The 16,874-nt window shown below is 45.7% G+C and overlaps 1 protein-coding gene across 1 annotated transcript; it reads left to right on the top strand.

Moving 5' to 3' along the window:
* The first annotated feature begins 12,605 nt into the window (after positions 1–12,605).
* sost (sclerostin) lies at positions 12,606–16,063 on the top strand. Its single transcript, XM_029528547.1, has 2 exons — positions 12,606–13,046; positions 15,475–16,063. The coding sequence occupies exons 1-2, from the start codon at positions 12,761–12,763 to the stop codon at positions 15,882–15,884; spliced, it is 696 nt and encodes a 231-aa protein (XP_029384407.1). The 5' UTR covers positions 12,606–12,760; the 3' UTR covers positions 15,885–16,063.
* Positions 16,064–16,874: the final 811 nt, after the last annotated feature.

Here is a 16,874-nt window from a genome sequence, read left to right as displayed (position 1 = left end):
AAAATGTATCAAAACGCCCGATTGTTGCACGCTGTTCTCCTGAAACGTCTGGCGAAGACGACGAATCGGGTGCATTTGTTCAAATTTGAGAGCATTTTCAAGGCCACGACTTTCCCACCACCTCATCACGAACCCCAAACCACACAGTGACGAAATTATCGACTGTTCTTCATCGACAGAGATCCACTTAACTCTGCGCCCTCGAGCTGACGACTACATTACACACCAAACCTGTGCCAAGTGACCCGCCAGCCGTGCTCCTGATTGGCCTGGTCATATAAATGGCCTGGGGTTTCACTCACATCTACTCCACAATACTGCCCTCCTTCTGACACAGTTTGATACTTTCCTGTTTTAGTTTTCACGTCAGAGCACGTGTTGAACTTTTGGGAACCAACCGGGTAGAATCGGTCCAAATCGGTCCAGGATGAGGGTATGTACTTTATAGCATCAACTGCCTGCACCAACCTGCTTGTTGATTGAATCATTGGCAGTTCTGGCTCCTGAGACGGTGTCTGGAAAAAAAAAAAAAAAAAGACACTCTGCCAGATTGGCCACGATGGAAGTTTCCTGCCAAATGGCGAAAAATTATACAACTTTTGCAACAAATACAAAACTTCCATTGTGGCTACACTTGCTGGCTCAACACTTGGTTTATGCATTGAGTAACAGAGAAACACTGCCACCTGCTGTTCAACGTCAAGTAGTTTGCACAAGTTTCTTTTTTCTTTCTCTTTTTTTTTTTTTTGCCAACCTCCCATGATCAACATTACAAGTAGTTACGATCCAACCCCATGTTTTTTCTGCCACTAGAGTTTTTCTTCCTAAATGTGAGCTGTAACGTCAATATAAGACAACTTTGTTTTGTTTAACACCAGCATCCGATTGTTGGTTATACTCCAGGTACAGTAGCTTATGTATTATCCAGAATGTCAAATGTGATGTGTATACTGTTATATATGCTGAGTATGTAACGCGCACTAAGGCAATTGTGGATTGCTGCATTTTCATTTAGCTGGCATATATTACACTATCCAGATAGGACATTGTCTGATGTTGGAATTTGCAGATGAAATGTTAATTTTCTTCTTTCTTTTCTCCTCAGAGTTGGTTAAGTTGGTTTTTACTTAGACTTGTCCTGTTCCAAGGACATAAGAGGGTCGTAGGTTTAGCTCCTCTGCTCTGCTAATAAAGAAAGATTTTTTATTTATTTATTTATTTATTTATTTATTTTTTGTACAGTTGGAAATCGAAATGTACACGGAAGTGTGATTGCGACCTACTTCTCGAGCTAACTGTGTCATTACCCGTGTTGTTTTAGGCCGAGCCGCCTGTAATGGTAGTCAGGCCTGGGCCAACTCATTCACAGTGGTCTCTGGAAGCCGAACACGTGATCAGACTTGGAGAGCACGGTTGCTAAATCGCTCGGGTACAGACAGGTAGTTGTTGTTTTTTTAATTATTATTATTATTATTTTTTTTTAATCACAGAAAAGTGCTTTAAATTGACTTACAAATAACTTCCTGTGATTTTGGGTCAAATTTGCCGTCCCATGTGGCGAAGCTTGGCCGTCTGCGCTCGAGTAGGCAAAAACCTGAGACCTTTAAACTCTCTCGAACTGACGCTTGATATCTTACATCATGGAAACCTGTCTGGCCAAGCTTATCCGAATTGTCCATGATGTAATAACCTCCATCCATCTGCTGCTCCTGAGAGTTTTCAAACAAACACTAGAAAAGACTTATAAGTGCTGTTTGGCCCAGGTGAGGTGCTGACTGCAGAGCTGTCATCGTCTTCTCACTCCCATTGTGATAAACATCTAAAAAAAAAAAAGAGTTTTAGCACAAATGATCCCACTGCCCGACTCCTCCTGGAGTCCATCACACAATCCACGTCTTATCTTTTTCACTTTGTTGCATTTCTGTTCATGCACTGATGTCGTGGAGGATGTTGTCGTGATGTCGGACCGACTGTTTGTGTAGATTTCTATATTCGCCCCCCTCCCCTCCCCTCCCCACTGACATCTCAGTGAACGCATCGCCACAGTAAAGACACAGCACCCCACCCAAAGCCTTACAGTAAAGATCGACTCTGACGTGTTTTTGAGTTTGTGTATCTCACTTCACGCAGCAGGAAGGGACGACTCCCTTACCGGACGAGACATTGTTGAAGTGCACTTGATTTTAAATTGCAATGTTATTTTTCTTACCTTGGAGAAGTCCCTTCTCACTTATGTTTAAGAAATAAATGGCTGAGGTATTAACATATTATTATGAGTGGCTTATTATTGTTTACTCTACAAAGGGAAGTTAGGCCTGATACACCGGATGGATGAAAAACCAATCCGATATTTTCCCATTTCATCTGCTTCAAATGTAGTAAATAAAAGCCTTCAGCGAGTTTTCTAACTTGAATTTCATCCAAAAAGTCAGTTTAATGAAAAAAACTATGAAAACATTATAAATTAGTACTTCATAACTGGGCTGATTCCGGTTAAGTATTTCAACAAATAGAAGAAAAGAAGATGATCACTTTGACCTTTGACCTTTGAGAGGCAAGCTGGGCATCTTATTGAGGGAGGGGGGGGGCAGAAATAAACACCGGACTAATGTGGACTAAAATGATAAATTAATGCTGAAAACTGCCTTTGAAGATCAGCGTCAGCAGATTGACAGTGTCGTGTTTGTGTGTCTGCAGCAGCTGCACAACTTCACCACAGGGAGGCGGCAAACTCCTGTTTAACATTTAAACACACACCGTGGACAAACCGGCCAAAAAAAAAAAATAAATAAAGCTCATAGTCAGAGGGGAAATGACATCAAGAGTGGGAATGAGATGACAGAGCGAGCCGGAGAAAACCTTCCAGGTCTCCAAGCGTTGATGCAAATGCTATTTTATGTTTCACAACAGCGGGCCGCACCGCGTGACGTCCAGAAAAGCACAAACCGGTTGGAGGTTACTCTCCGTAGCTTCAGCTCTCTACGGTTGCACAGCAATTACCACACACCAGCTGTGTGGCCCTTGAGCCCCCCCCCCCCCCCAACAATAAACCACCTCCTCCCTGTTCTGCCTGAACTCAAACCGGTCAAGAATTTCAAGAAAGCGGCCGTTTGACCCCTCAGAAAAAAGGTGAACCTTTACATCTTTCCTGTTATCGACATTGAAAGGAAAAACCCAGGCGTCCTCGGCCCCCCCACCTCCATAACTCCACGTCCAGGGAGTCTGACGGAGAAATATGCCAGGTACAGCGTCCACCGGCAGGAAGTAGCCTGAGTAAAAACGGAGGGATTATGTGTTGCAACAAGTTATAGGTCCCTCTCTGCTGCTTATTTGAAGGAATCCAGGATGCTTGTTTCTGAATTCTCTTCAATAACGACGCAGGGCGCCGTGTGATGAAGTGCCATTTATTCCAGCTTTCTGCAGCCGAGGCCTGTGTTCTTCTACAGCTTATCGTGGAGGGAGCTGGAGCACATCCCAGCTCACCCTGGACAGGTCAGCTCCGCAGAGAAAGGCTTCAGGCCGGGAACCGAACCTGAAACCTTCTTGCTGTGCCGCTCACCAGCTGGGAGCTCGTGTTCGATCCTTGTTTATTGGGGAAATGATTCACTGGTGAGAAACACAACTTCCAATCAGCTTCATGACTCTCTGTCGCAGAATTAAGTTATCAGTTGCCTTTGAAATTTTTTATTGGTGGTTGACTCATATCATCCACCCCCCCCACCCCCCCCACCCTGCTCCGGTTTTCAGCTGATTCTCAAAACTTCACTTGCCTCCCCCAGCCCTCCCCACATGTTTGTGTTGCTTAAAATTTGATTAAAGTTGCCAATCCCCCCCCACCACCCCACATTTAGCTTTCATCTTTGTCCTCCCTTTTAATGGCTTTATAAAATAGGAAGCATATGATGCGCCCTTCGAATATCCAGCGTTCACATTGAGAGGGAGGAGAGGATGGAAGTGCAGGAGGGTGAAAAGGGAGAAATGCACATCTGCGGCGCAGCACTAATTATCAGGAAATACTGAGAACAAGGGAGGAAGGGAGAAAGAGAGAATGGGCTGTTGGAGCTGAGCGGTCGTCAGATCCTCTTCCAAGCGCCTGTGCCCTCGGTGGAGCTGCTCGTTTCATCTGGCTGTTTTACTGCACTTGCTGTGCTGTATGTGGATCCTGCAGGTCCTGTGTTTATACAGCCAAGCCACACACAGATATGAAGATGAAGCTGGCCAAACTAAAGACACTTGACTCAAACTTGATGTTTTTTCTGAACGACGATAGGAATTTGTATTTTCTTTCTCTCTCTCTCTCTCTCTTGCTAAATGCTTTTTGGGTTTTGGGGGTGGAGGACACATTTTCTGCTTGAAAAATTAGGCACTTAATGGGAACCGCTCGATTGTTGTGGGTGAAACAACATCCTAAACTCGTCCACAAACAAGAAACATCATCACTGAGAAGTGCTGGCTGCGGTTATGAAGTGACATTTAATGGCTGTGGAAAGTATTTGGGTGGCTGTTGAGACACAGGCCTCGTTTTCAATGTGTGCTGCGTGTGATCGAACCGACATTTGACTGCAGAAGCTTCAGGCTAATAATCCTTCCATCGTACAATATCTGTTTGTTCTGAACCTGCAGATGCAAAAAAAGGAAAGGGGAAAAAAAAAAAAAAAAACTGGAAAATTTACAGAATTTGCATCTTCTGTGTTACAGGAATCGTATTTGAGTGATACATCTGATTTAATCGGCTCCAGATGGGCTGTAGCAGTCAATTAGCATCACCTGCTCAAAGCTTCATAACACAGTGACTCCTCTGTGAGGCACGGCTCAGACTCTGAATCAGCTCATCGGGGTAATTGTGAATGTTTATTCAGCGTGTGCGCAGCTTGCATTTTTACAGGAAGTGAAGTTGCACCCTGTTCATGAGAACCCATAAAAGGTTCTTTATATTTATTTTAGAGAAAATACACACCTTATGTATTCTTACATCACTCTGCCCTCAAGAGTGGATCCACCCGTTTTATTTCATTTTCTTCTTTTATTTATGAGGAAATCAGTCAAGTCAGTGAAAGGTTTGTTGCAACGTCCCCTCAACCGTACCACGGCTGTAATCATGCCTTCAATCCGTTTCACTCCCAAGTCAGCTTTGTGTGGTCACCCTTTGTGAAGAGGAAGAGGAAAGAGGCATTTCTGCAGAAAACAAAAGGCCGGACTCACACGGCTGCACAGTGGGTGGGCTCGGCGCAGACACAAGCTGCAGCACCTTTACATGACGAGATGAGGCACGACCTCCTTTTTTAGCGACTGTTTATAATTATCCGTTTTATTGGATTAAGGACAAGAGTGTTCAGATTATCCTCACATGATTATCTTGTTTTATTAATCTTGGAAAAAGAAAATAAAGTTGGGAGCGACACTCCGGGACCTGAAAAGAGCCGTGTCTGTGCTGGAGAGAGTCCTCGCCAACGCAGGCAGCTGAGCCTGTTTGTACTTTCATGCTTAATTAGCGTACCTTGCAAAGTATTCTGGGAGATTTGACATTGTGGAGGAGAAAAAAAAAAAAAAAAAACCCAAAACAAAACATGTGCAGCCCTTTCAGTGAAGCAGCGCTGGATCTCTCCTTCATCACCTTCATAAAGCACAGCCAGCTCCTCCTGATGTTTTCATAAGTTGGTTTTTGGTCCTTGTCCATCAGGACTTGGCACCTGCAGCACTCTTGAAATGTATATTACAAAACGCATACAGCGCGTTACAGCATGCATCAATCATGAGCTGCGGTCCGTGTTTAGGCTAACTGAACTATAGCAGTTAAATCAAACCTTTTATGTATTAGCTCGACATTCAGGGAAATATACTTTATTATTTACGGGAGTAACGGAAGATCATCGATGGCACTTTTGGGGTCATTAAGTTTAGAGCTGGAGCAGAGGAGCTGTTAGCTTAGCACAGTTTACAAACTTACATTTTGTAATATAAAAATGTTAGCGTGTAGAAGAAGCACGGAGGGCTACATTTTAAAAGTGATTACACAGTATTAATAATGTCCTTTACTTGTTTTTAAAGTGGCTGATTCTTTGGGAAGAAGCTCCTTTAGTTCCACGACACAGAGGAGCTGAAAACACGCTGATGATCTTTGTCTGCAGCTCTTTCACAGCTTCTCACATTTTACAGTGCGTGTGAGAGGAGAAGAGCCGCTCCACTGATTGTGTATTTAAGCCACCACAGCCGCCGTGCTGTAACTGCGGGGTTGAGTGACAACACTTCTGGTTAATCACCCCAGCTGATTCCACGTCTGCTGCACAGGTTATACTTAGGCATTTTATGGCAGTGCTGTCTGATAATATATAGTTCAGACTGCAGGGAGGGCGCCGTATTTGAAGTTCAGGAAGACTTGAAGTTGTGGGTAAGATCCTGAGTCAGCGGATGCTCGAGGAATAACGAGAGAGACACTCACGAAATCTGCAACCAGCGCTTCTTTCTTTGTGTGTGTGGGTCATAAATGGGATTCGCTTAATTCATTCTGCAGAGTTGAATTTTCATTTTATTTATTTTTTATTCTGGTGTGGATGTATTTATATGGGTCAGGATCCTGCAGTGGTTTGTAAAACCCGAGCTCTGTTTGTTTTCGCCCTGATTTACTCCCCGGATGACAGTCGTGTACAGTTTAACAGCTAGAGTTGGCGTTGGAGGCCAAATTAAGCAGAAGTGCACGTTGCGGTGTTTAATCGTTTAGGAATAATTCAGACTTTTGGGAGATGCACCTCTTTGTTTTCTTGCTTCGGGTGCAGTAAAAAGATTGAAACCTTCCAGTACCTCAAATATGGAGCTATAGGGGCCGGTTTTTTAAGGTCCCATATTTTACACTCCAGGTTTTAAGTTGGAGTGTGGATGTCCATAAAAAGAGATATTTATGGTTTTAAAAACCAAAAACCGTCCATTGTGTATAGTTTATATCGCTCCAGCTTCTCTGTGGAACTTTAATAACAACAGTTTGATGTGCCTATAAGAAGAGAGAACCAGATTCACAGAATTTTTTTGCTTAACAATTAAATAAAAATGTAATAAACATATAAATCTATATCTGTTTATGTATATGTAATGTAATATAAATATATGACTACAGGCTCAGTGCACTAAACACTTTCAAGCTTTCACCACATCAATATAAAACCTAGACCTGATTTATAATCACAAAAATCACTGCAGCTCTAGTTACACAGTTAATGTTCTTAGAATGATCTTCCTTGGTTTATTATTTATTATATCTTATATTTATGATGCATTTTCCGTTTGGGCTGTAAAATGGTTACTGCAAAGACGCAACTCTGACGAAAACCAGCGGAAAAGAGAATGGAGAATAATTTGCTGGTTAATTTTACCCCCATTGCTAAGAATAGCACCTGTGGCCTGCTGGTGGGCGGCGTGCTGGTGGCGGGCGGCGTGCTAAGAGGCTTGGGTTGGTTAGAAAACAGCTTAGTGTGGTCTCGGTGTTCTGGCCAGACCGGTTCCCACAGTTCTTACACTTTGGCTACGAGGCCGCTCTGACGGGCGGACTTTCTATTTTCATGATTCTTTGAAAAGCTCAAAGACAAACAATGGAAATGGCTGGAGTTTGATTTATAACAGCCAGGGATAAATCTCCTGTTTTCCCACATGGAAACCACATAAAAGATCAGAGCGGAAGACGAATCCCGCTTTGGACTCAGAGGATTATCATGCCTCAGCTCGAGCTCGTCTGGAGCAGGCAGTCACCTCTCGGTGACCTCCTGCCCGGCTCTAGAAACCCTCGGTGGCTGCCGACGGACAAACACGTTGTGCCTGCAGTTAGAAAAAGGAAAATACAAATTATGGGCGACATCCTGAGCTATAATCCATTTCATAATCTTTGGTGACATCCCTCATCCTCTTCTTCCTGCGTCCACATTTCTCTGGTTTAATCCAGCGCATGAAAAGGTTCGGCCCAACTTTGATAATTTATTTTCACTATACACAGATATGGCTTGGAAAGAGTTGTGTGTGTGTGTGAACAGTTGATAAATCAATTGTTGGAAAATGTAGAGAGAGGTAGCTCTGGTATTCTGCACAGTGGGATATACAAAGTGATGTAGAGCAGAGCCACCACTTTGTCAATAATGAAACACTTTCAAATACGTCCAGGGTCGACACGCAGCAATTGATCAACTGTACAGTTCTCTTTGTAGTCGCTGCCGATCCTCAGATCCTTCGCATGTGGACACAAATGACGAGTGCAATGAACATGGAAGCATGACAGCGCAGTTGTTCCTGACCATTTTAGTCCATCAGCATTTCCACATCCGCGTTTCGTTAGCATGAATGGTGCAAAGTTAGAGTTGGTGGTAGTTCATGTTGTCTAATTTAAAAAAGAGAAAAAAAAAAGGTCATAAATATGTCCAGATGTGCAGCCACGTACGAAGCTGATAGGACACAATCTGCACTCTTGGATAACGATCAGCATGAATGCATAAGAGCACAGATTTCGCAGCATGGCAGGCTTTGTAGCTCAATCTGTGCTGTTTAACTCCGATCTGTCCTGTCAGAAGTGACGCATTCGCCTGCTTTTGAAGGCCGATTCTTAGAGCAGGAAGCGGCACATTTCATTCTTAGATATACAGGATATGACAGCTTTTCAAATCGAGTAACGCTCAACAATTCTTTGAAACTACAACCTGAAACATCAGGATATTTATCACTGATCCAAATTGAAACAATTTCAACAGCTTGTTTTTCTGTTCTTTCTCTTTTCCTGTTTTCAGTTACATCATCTTTAGCTTTTGCTCATTTTCTGGAATAGTGGTTAAAAAAAAAACCACAAACAAACAAACAAACGCTGCAGTTGGATAGAAATCTGGCCATTTGCTTTCTGCAATATGTTCAGCAAAAATGCTGGAAGTCATTGGATTTTTAAAAATTACAGTACTCAAGTCAAATGTTTGAAAGATAAAATGAGTAAATATAGTCATGTTTTATTGTGAAATATCTCACCTGTTGCCTTCATTTAACTTCCTGTTCCAGGGTGTTTTCCCGCCCTTCTGACTGTCTGCCCCGCCCACATTAGCTCCACCTGTGTCCTGTTACCTGATGTGTGCATTTAAAATTTAAAAGTGAACGGGGAGACGGAGTGTCTTTTCACTTCTGCTCAAGTTTCCTGTTATTCATTAAATCACCGTTTTTAGTTTCACTTGCGACCTTAAAAGTATTTAAGTTCATTACCGAGCTTCACTCAGCTGTAATCGTGAGAAAAAAAATCAGTAATGTACTCAGTATGACAAATGTCACAATGTGAGCGTGGTGAATTTGACTTTTTAAAACAAGGCAGGGTCAAAGTTGACGGAAAATAAAATAAACCGCATGTTCGCTCACATTCATAAAAGTTTCTGGGGATTGATGCAGGGAGCCAGAGAGCTGAACTTGAACTTACTTTGCATAATTGCAGCAGACACAGTATGAATAATTTACCTCCTCAAAAAGAGGAGTTACGGGGCTGTAATGAAATCTCACTATTTGCTTTCATTGGCCTCCATTTGTGCAGAATAAAAAAAAAAAAGCAGGGGGGGGTTCAGTTTCTAGTTCAACTTGAATGCTACCAAACGCCGGGCACAAGGAGCTGGAATGCTTTTATGGACTGAAAACGGTTTAGCTCCAGTTCCATAAAAATTACACTCAGCCATCCTCTCTCGCCCGGCTTGAGGTCTTTTCGAGCAATCTGGTGAGCATCTGATCGTTTCTCGGGCCTCATCGTGCTGTTATCATGAGGAAGAAAACTGCGGGGGCCCGAGGGCTCTATAAAGAAACCCAGAGAGGATCTAAATTGAGGCCGTGATGGGCATCCGTCGTGATGTCGGCGAGAAGGCTGTAATCATCGTTCGCTCGCTTGAGAAAAAAGAAAAAAGAAAAAAGTCTGGGACAGAATCAGAGCTGGAAGATTACACACAAGAAGAAGACAGAGTTGTCTCCTGCAGTCACTTTAAACCCTTCGACCCATCAGGATTCCTAAGTGTTCAAACATCAAAAGCTAATAAACACGAACTAATCTTTCCAACAGAGCGGAATTTTAGCTCTGGAACCTGCCGACGACGCTTTTGGTCATTTCCCGATCAGATTCCTGATTATTTTTCCAACGTGTTGACCGTTAAAATCCCGGCAGCATCCGAGCTGTTTGTGTCCGTCTGTCCTTGTTGTGCGTCCTCTTCCTGTACTTCAGTCTCCAACAGCCTGACGGGAAACAGAGAAAGCAACGAGATTTAAAAACTTTCCTCTTAAATATTCGCCTCCTGGCATGAGTTACTACGTGTGAGGTGATTATCAGCCGCCATGAAGAAGCACTCTGTAGCTGCTGCTTCCAAAAAGGTGCGACTTTCAGTGGATGTTGGTCGGTCACCCCAGAGGTCAGGGGTCACCACCACAGTCCCATCCGTTGTCCCGGTAACAGCTGGTTGCAGTTAGCGTGCCGTCTTCCCCCTGGTTGTTTCGTAGCAGCGGCCATGTTTTTTAAAAAGGGACGGCCACATTTCAACATTTTTTTTTTTTTTTTCTTGGATGGTTCAGAACCTGCATGAACCTGCTGTGGTCACTTCTGTTAGAAACACGTCGCCTGTGAATAATTAAATTCTCGGCGCCTCCTGATGGCTCCAGTGATCGGACACATAAGATTCATCGATACAGAGGTCGCAGGTTTACTGCTGCTGTCTCTGCCGTACTTCCTGTCTGTCTCCGCTTTTACTATCAAATAAGAGCATGAAAAAATACTTTCATGCAACTTTCCACGTACCTGAATTAACAATCTCCTGTAATTCATAGATACTGCTCCCAGTGTCGCAGTAAATTTGTTTCCTTTTAAATTTCCAATCGAGGGGCTGCCACTGTCGACAAATCTTTTTTCTAATTATTATTTGTGTGAAATTGAAATGTCTCTAAACTTTGAATGACGTCTTAATCTTTTTAAATTCTGCCGTTTGTGGTCCCCTCAGAGACTTTATTTTAGCCTGATTTAAGGCCCCCCCATCTCTGACTTTATTTATTTTTTGTTTAATCGTTCTGTTTCTTCTTTGTCCACCGAAGGAGCTGGACGTTAGGAAAAACAAAACAGAAGGAGCTCTGTGATGCTAATGAAGCCTAATCCCATCATCTCCCTCCAGTCGACTTCTCCCTCAAGAGGGCAGTGTTTGAATGAAGGAGCCTCCGTCTGTCAGCACTCATCAAATCACTGAGACACGACAGACGCCAACAACTCGGAGGGGGAGCGTGCACGAATTCCTCGGTCCGTGTCTTCATATCTGATTTGAATAAAAATAAAACAGTGCTGGTTTCTCGTGTAAAGCTTTAGCTGAACTACTGTGTCGTCAGGAAGGAGCAGAAAAACGCAAAAATAACAAAAAGCAAAAGAAAATCTGAAGTATTTGAACATCTCGTGGGTTCGAATGAGATATTGATTGTGAGTAATTAATGATGAACGTGTGCTCGGCCAGGCGGGGCGAACGTTGCAGCAGTGAAACTTCTTTTCCCGCTCTCGGCCTTCAGACGGCGTCCAAAATAAACCACCTAAAAAAAATAATAAAAAAAAAAAAAACCGCTGGATGTTTGGGAGACACGTCATGCAGCGGAAGTCTTCAGAGGGGAGAAGATGCATTCGGACGCGAAATCCAACAACAACAACAGCAGGAGGAGGAGAAATGAGCTCATCCTGCTTTTCTCCTCCTCTCACCTTTCCTGCCTCCTTCTCTTACCTCCTTCTCCCCCTTTGTCTCTCTTTCTCCTCACTTCATCCTTCACCTTTGGTCACCCCTCCTCTCCTTGTCTCCCCCCTTTCCTAACCTTTAGTTTCTTTACCTCTCCTTCTCGTCTCACCTCTGTTTTCTTCTCCTCCACCTCTGCTGCCCTCCTGTTTTCGTCTCCTTCCCACCTGACTTTCCTCTCCTCACCTTCCTCTGTTCCTCTCCTACTTTCCTTTCTCCCTTCTCTCCTCTCCTGTCTCTTTCCTCTCCTTTCTTCCCCTCCTCTCCCCTCCTCCCTTCCTCTGCCCTCCTCCCCTCCCCCCATCATTGCCTCCTTTCCTCCTCTCCTCCCCTCCTTTCCTCCTCCTCTCCTCCCCCCTCCTCTCCTCTCCTCCTCTCTTCCTTTCCTCCTCCCCTCCTCTCCTCCCCTCCTTTCCTCCTTCCCTCTCCTCCTCTCCTTTCCTCCCCTCCTCCCCTCCTCTCCTCCCTTCCTCCCTTCCTCTCCTCTCCTCCTTTCCTCCTTCCCTCTCCTCCTCTCCTTTCCTCCCCTCCTCCCCTCCTCTCCTCCCTTCCTCCCTTCCTCTCCTCTCCTCCTTTCCTCCTTCCCTCTCCTCCTCTCCTTTCCTCCCCTCCTCCCCTCCTCTCCTCCCTTCCTCCTTTCCTCCTCCCCTCCTCTCCTTTCCTCCTCCCCTCCTCTCCTTTCCTCCTCTCCTTCCCTCCCCTCCTCTCCTTTCCTCCCCTCCTCCCCTCCTTTCCTCCTCTCCTCCCCTCCCCTCCTGTAGTTTCTGAATGACCCCCCCCCCCCTCAGGTTTAACCCCTCCCACTCTTTAATTGTCATCCTTGACGAAAACTTGCGTGGCCTTAAATACCGCGTGCGCCTCTCGCGCCGTCAGTGGACTGACCGTCCTGTCCGCGCGGGCATCTTCTCTCATGCGCCCTTGGAGCGTCCGAGTGTGCGCGTGAGTGAGTGAGTGTGTGTGTGTGTGTGTGTGTGTGTGGTGTGCCCCCCCCCCCCCGCTGCTTGAATCTGCAGCCGGCCACCATGCAGGTGTGTCCGGCCCTGCTGGCGTCCGGCTCGGCGCTGCTGCTGCTGCTGCTGCTGCAGGGATGCTGCACGGCCGTCCGGGGCTGGAAGGTGCTGAAGAACGACGCCACGGAGATCCTACCGGAGGTCCAACCGGAGACCCCACCGGAGACCCTACCGGAGCCCGGAGACGGCGGCCGGGCGGCCCAGCAGGCGATGCTGCAGGCGGGGAACGGCAGCAGCAGCAACGGCATGAACAACCGGGCGAAGAACGGAGGCAGAGGAGCCAACACGGTGACCTACAGTGAGTGGACTTCAAATGTGTTTACAAATCCGAGGGGACCCTGAACGCAGCATCTTAACAATTAACTCAGTCAGATGAGGAGTTTTATTTGTGATGTGTAAAATAAGAATAAATTCATTATTCCTCCAGAGGCCAAAACGGTGAATCAGTAAAACTTCATAAAATATTTAGTTATCATGTGGTTAAACTAAATATATGTTTCTGGTGTAGACAGAATAAATTCATATTTCGCCTCATATTTAATTTTTTTTTGTGAAATGGGTTTTGTTAGTTTTCAGTATTTTATGGGAACTTTTCTTCAGTGCGTTTAAGGGCAGAGAGATACTTTTTAAATTATTATTATTATCATTATTTAATATTCCACCTCAGGTTTTTTTTTTCCTAAGGTTAAAAAGGCCTTATTGATATTTTCTTTGTGGTGGAGTCTGAACCTGAATTTAAAAAAAACGCAGCCGCTCTAAAATGTGTTTTCACACCAGCTCCCTGATGAAGAGTGTGTGGGAAGAGTGTTTTCTTTCTTAATGCTGCCAAAGTGGAGGGTGATGAGAGCGGCTTATAGACACATTCTTGTGGTTTCTTCTTCTACACAATCTGAAGTGAAGCGTTCAGAGAAACCTGGGCTTCTTTTTTCTTCACCTTGTCCTCCAATTTATTTCCCTCTCTCCTTATACCATTAGTCAAGCTCCGCTTCCACTAAAACTATTTGATTGCAACAACATGTCTCCCAAATAGAAAAAGTCCTCAGTTTGTTGTCCGGGTGGGGAGGACGGGGAGGGTGGTGGTTTTGGAAATTGCTTTTTAAATGCAACACTGCTTTTGGGAATGATTCCCACCTGTGTGGCCGGCAAAGGTTGCATGTCAGATAATCTAACGGCAGCTCCTCGTGGATTCAGGATGAGGGGGGAGAATATTCTCACACGGTTCAGACTTGGTTTAAAAGGAGACAAGAGACGAGGATGATTGGTAACATTAGAGGAGCATCAGCTCGGGTGGACGGGTGGGGGGACAGGCTGTCAGGTCAGGACCTGTTAGTCTGACTTTTTGGATCTTAACTCCCCGACAGCAGGGATGACAAAATCGCACACAAAGCAGCAAATCCACACCTTGAGTTAGATCATGTTTTGTAGATATTTTTTTTAACTGCTTTCCAAAAAGAGGGGTGGAAAAAAAAAATGTGTGCTGTTTGTTTTCATATGGACAAGTAGGAATATGTGATGGGCTTTGCAGGGAGACAGAAATCTCCAGGATTACTTTCTCCGTCCGCCTCTTAGCTCTCGTCCTGGTCCCTGTGGGGTCAGAGCGGAGGCTTTGACCACTGCCTGGCCTCGCTCCAGTCCTCTCCCAAGGCTCGTCTCTGTATCTGCTGCAGGGTGAGACTCACGCAACTGTGCAGTAGTCCAGCGTGCTCTGTCTTTCTCTTTTCAGGATTCCCTCTCAGGCTCACAGTAGAGAGGAGAGCAGGAAATGTGAAGGGAAAGACGAGAGTGAGACACAGACGCTCCATGAACGAGACAGCCCGCGGTAATTGGTACAGTGCGTGCTGTAGACACTGTATACTCGTGTGGTCGCTTCAGTGGCAGCCCACAGAAAAACACAAGATCAGGTTCTCAGCGGGAGACAAAAAAGAAGTCACCTCACATAAATGCTTTTGTTCAGCCACAGAGGAAAACAGATCCCTCGCTGAGTGTATTATTTCTTAACCAACAGTTCCTTTTGCCTCTTTTTTACACGCTGCTTGTAAAGAAAACAAAACAAAAAAACAGGACAATAAGTCATGCATGTGGCTGTTAAAAACTGTGGCAGAAATATCGGATTACTGACTGCGCACGATGTCTCAAATCAGTCTGGCAGATGTCCCGTTTGTTCAAAATTGTACATTTGCTGCGCTGCCTTAAAATAACCAGACAGCTATTTACTCTTCCATCACCACATACATTTCCTGAGGGGGCGACGCTCGTATGCCAGCTTTTCCTTCCAGCCCAAAACCTCCATTAGGGTTTGATTGAGCTGTTTAATGGCTCTCTGGTCTGGATTTGCTATCAGCTGATTGCTGCCAGCTGGATTTCTTTTGTGAAGCCAGATCGTCAGCAAACGATCAGACCATGAACTAAATACAGAAAATCTGATCTGATCTGATCTCCTTGGCTCTGAGTTTGACTTAAATACACTAATTGTTTAACTAAGTTGAATTTGTAAAGGTGTGTTTTTTCAGCTGCATTTGTGTTGCCCAGTGTGTCCGATGGAAATGAAAATCTGCTGCCTGCTCCGCTTTTCTTTGGCGTGTTGTTTTCTTATTTTTTAAACTGAACTGAAGCAGCACATGCTGGACTGAAGTGGTTAACTTGTCCCCTCCAGCGTTCGGCACTTCAAAGTGTTTGCTTTGGGCCGAAGCCATGGATCTAACTGATATCCTGCACTCCGTCCCCAGGTGCCTCGGAGCTGAGCTGCAGGGAGCTGCGTTCCACCCGTTACATCACCGACGGATCTTGCCGCAGCGCCAAACCCATCAGGGAGCTGGTGTGCTCGGGCCAGTGCATGCCAGCGCACCTCATGCCCAACTCCATCGTCCGGGGCAAGTGGTGGAGGAGCAGCGCCTCGGACTACCGCTGCATCCCGGCTCACTCCCGGACGCGGAGGGTCCAGCTGCAGTGTCCCAACGGCAACACACGGACTTACAAAATCCGGGTGGTCACTTCCTGCAAGTGCAAGCGCTTCAGGCCTCACCACAACCAGTCGGTGGCCAAGGAGGCCCCGAAGACGCAGCGCAACAAGAAGCACAGCCGTTTGCCTCAGGACCGGAAAAAAAACAACACGCCGCTGATTGGCAACTCGTACTGATGCTGCTCTCCAGCATCTAAGGACGGAGACTGAAGTCCATTTACACAAACACACACACACACACACACACACACACACACACACAAACACATCTCCTTCAGATAAGGAGGAGACGCAAGAGAAATTTCAAAGAGCGAATTCATAAGCTAACTGCTGGGCTGATGTCAAGTCATTCGTCTTTTGTGAACTTTGCTTATTTGCATGACAAAATGAGTGAGTCCCGGACTCTGACTGTCAGGAGACACAGCACCATGTTGGAGAATATGAAACCAGTATCTGATCTCCCCCCCGCCCCAACAGCTCAGAAACCTCCTTGGTCTCTTGCACTCAGGCAGATTTCATTTAAGCATAATGAGAAGTACTCCCCGAGGCCTCGGGCACATCTGTACAAACATCCAGCGGATGCAGAGCCACGCTGCAGCACGGCTCCGTTTAAAGCTGAAAAGGTGTATCTCCGCTCCAAAGTGGCTGTAATCCATCTCCTCTCTGGCGCTGCGTGGAGGGGATGCTGGCAGCTCTTGGGAGCTCTGACGGTGGGATGTTGACAGCTTTGCAGAAGGCCTGGCCTCCACGACAGCCCGCTGAAGGCCCCACTCATCGGGACAGCCCGACAGCACTCTCCCCTCTGCAGCAGCCCCCGAACGGGCCTGTCAGTTCCAGTGACGCCTTTTCCCACGACCAGATACAGAGAAACTGCTTTCTCAGCACTAACACCGCAGGGGGCATCGGGCATTCCTGTGACTCCGCCTAATTACTAAATGAGCCCATTCCTGTGTTAGCATTTGAGTCATAAAAAGCCATTTCCTCTAACCAGTTCCTGTCGGCTGGAGTCACATGCAAAAAGTGCACATGTGTGTAGGAGGCATCAGAAAATTGTGCGTGGTCGTGCTGTTACCTCGGGGCAGAGCGCTCTCCAACACGCCCACACCGGAATTCTTCTGCAACGGTCCAAACGGAGCAGCGATCGGCCGCCGATGGCCAAAAGTCCCT

This window comes from Echeneis naucrates, chromosome 19 (genome assembly GCF_900963305.1).
Source record: "Echeneis naucrates chromosome 19, fEcheNa1.1, whole genome shotgun sequence".
NCBI lineage: Eukaryota > Metazoa > Chordata > Actinopteri > Carangiformes > Echeneidae > Echeneis > Echeneis naucrates.
The sequence above is the reverse complement of the archived record's forward strand: the minus strand, read 5'-3'. Positions and strand labels throughout refer to the sequence as shown.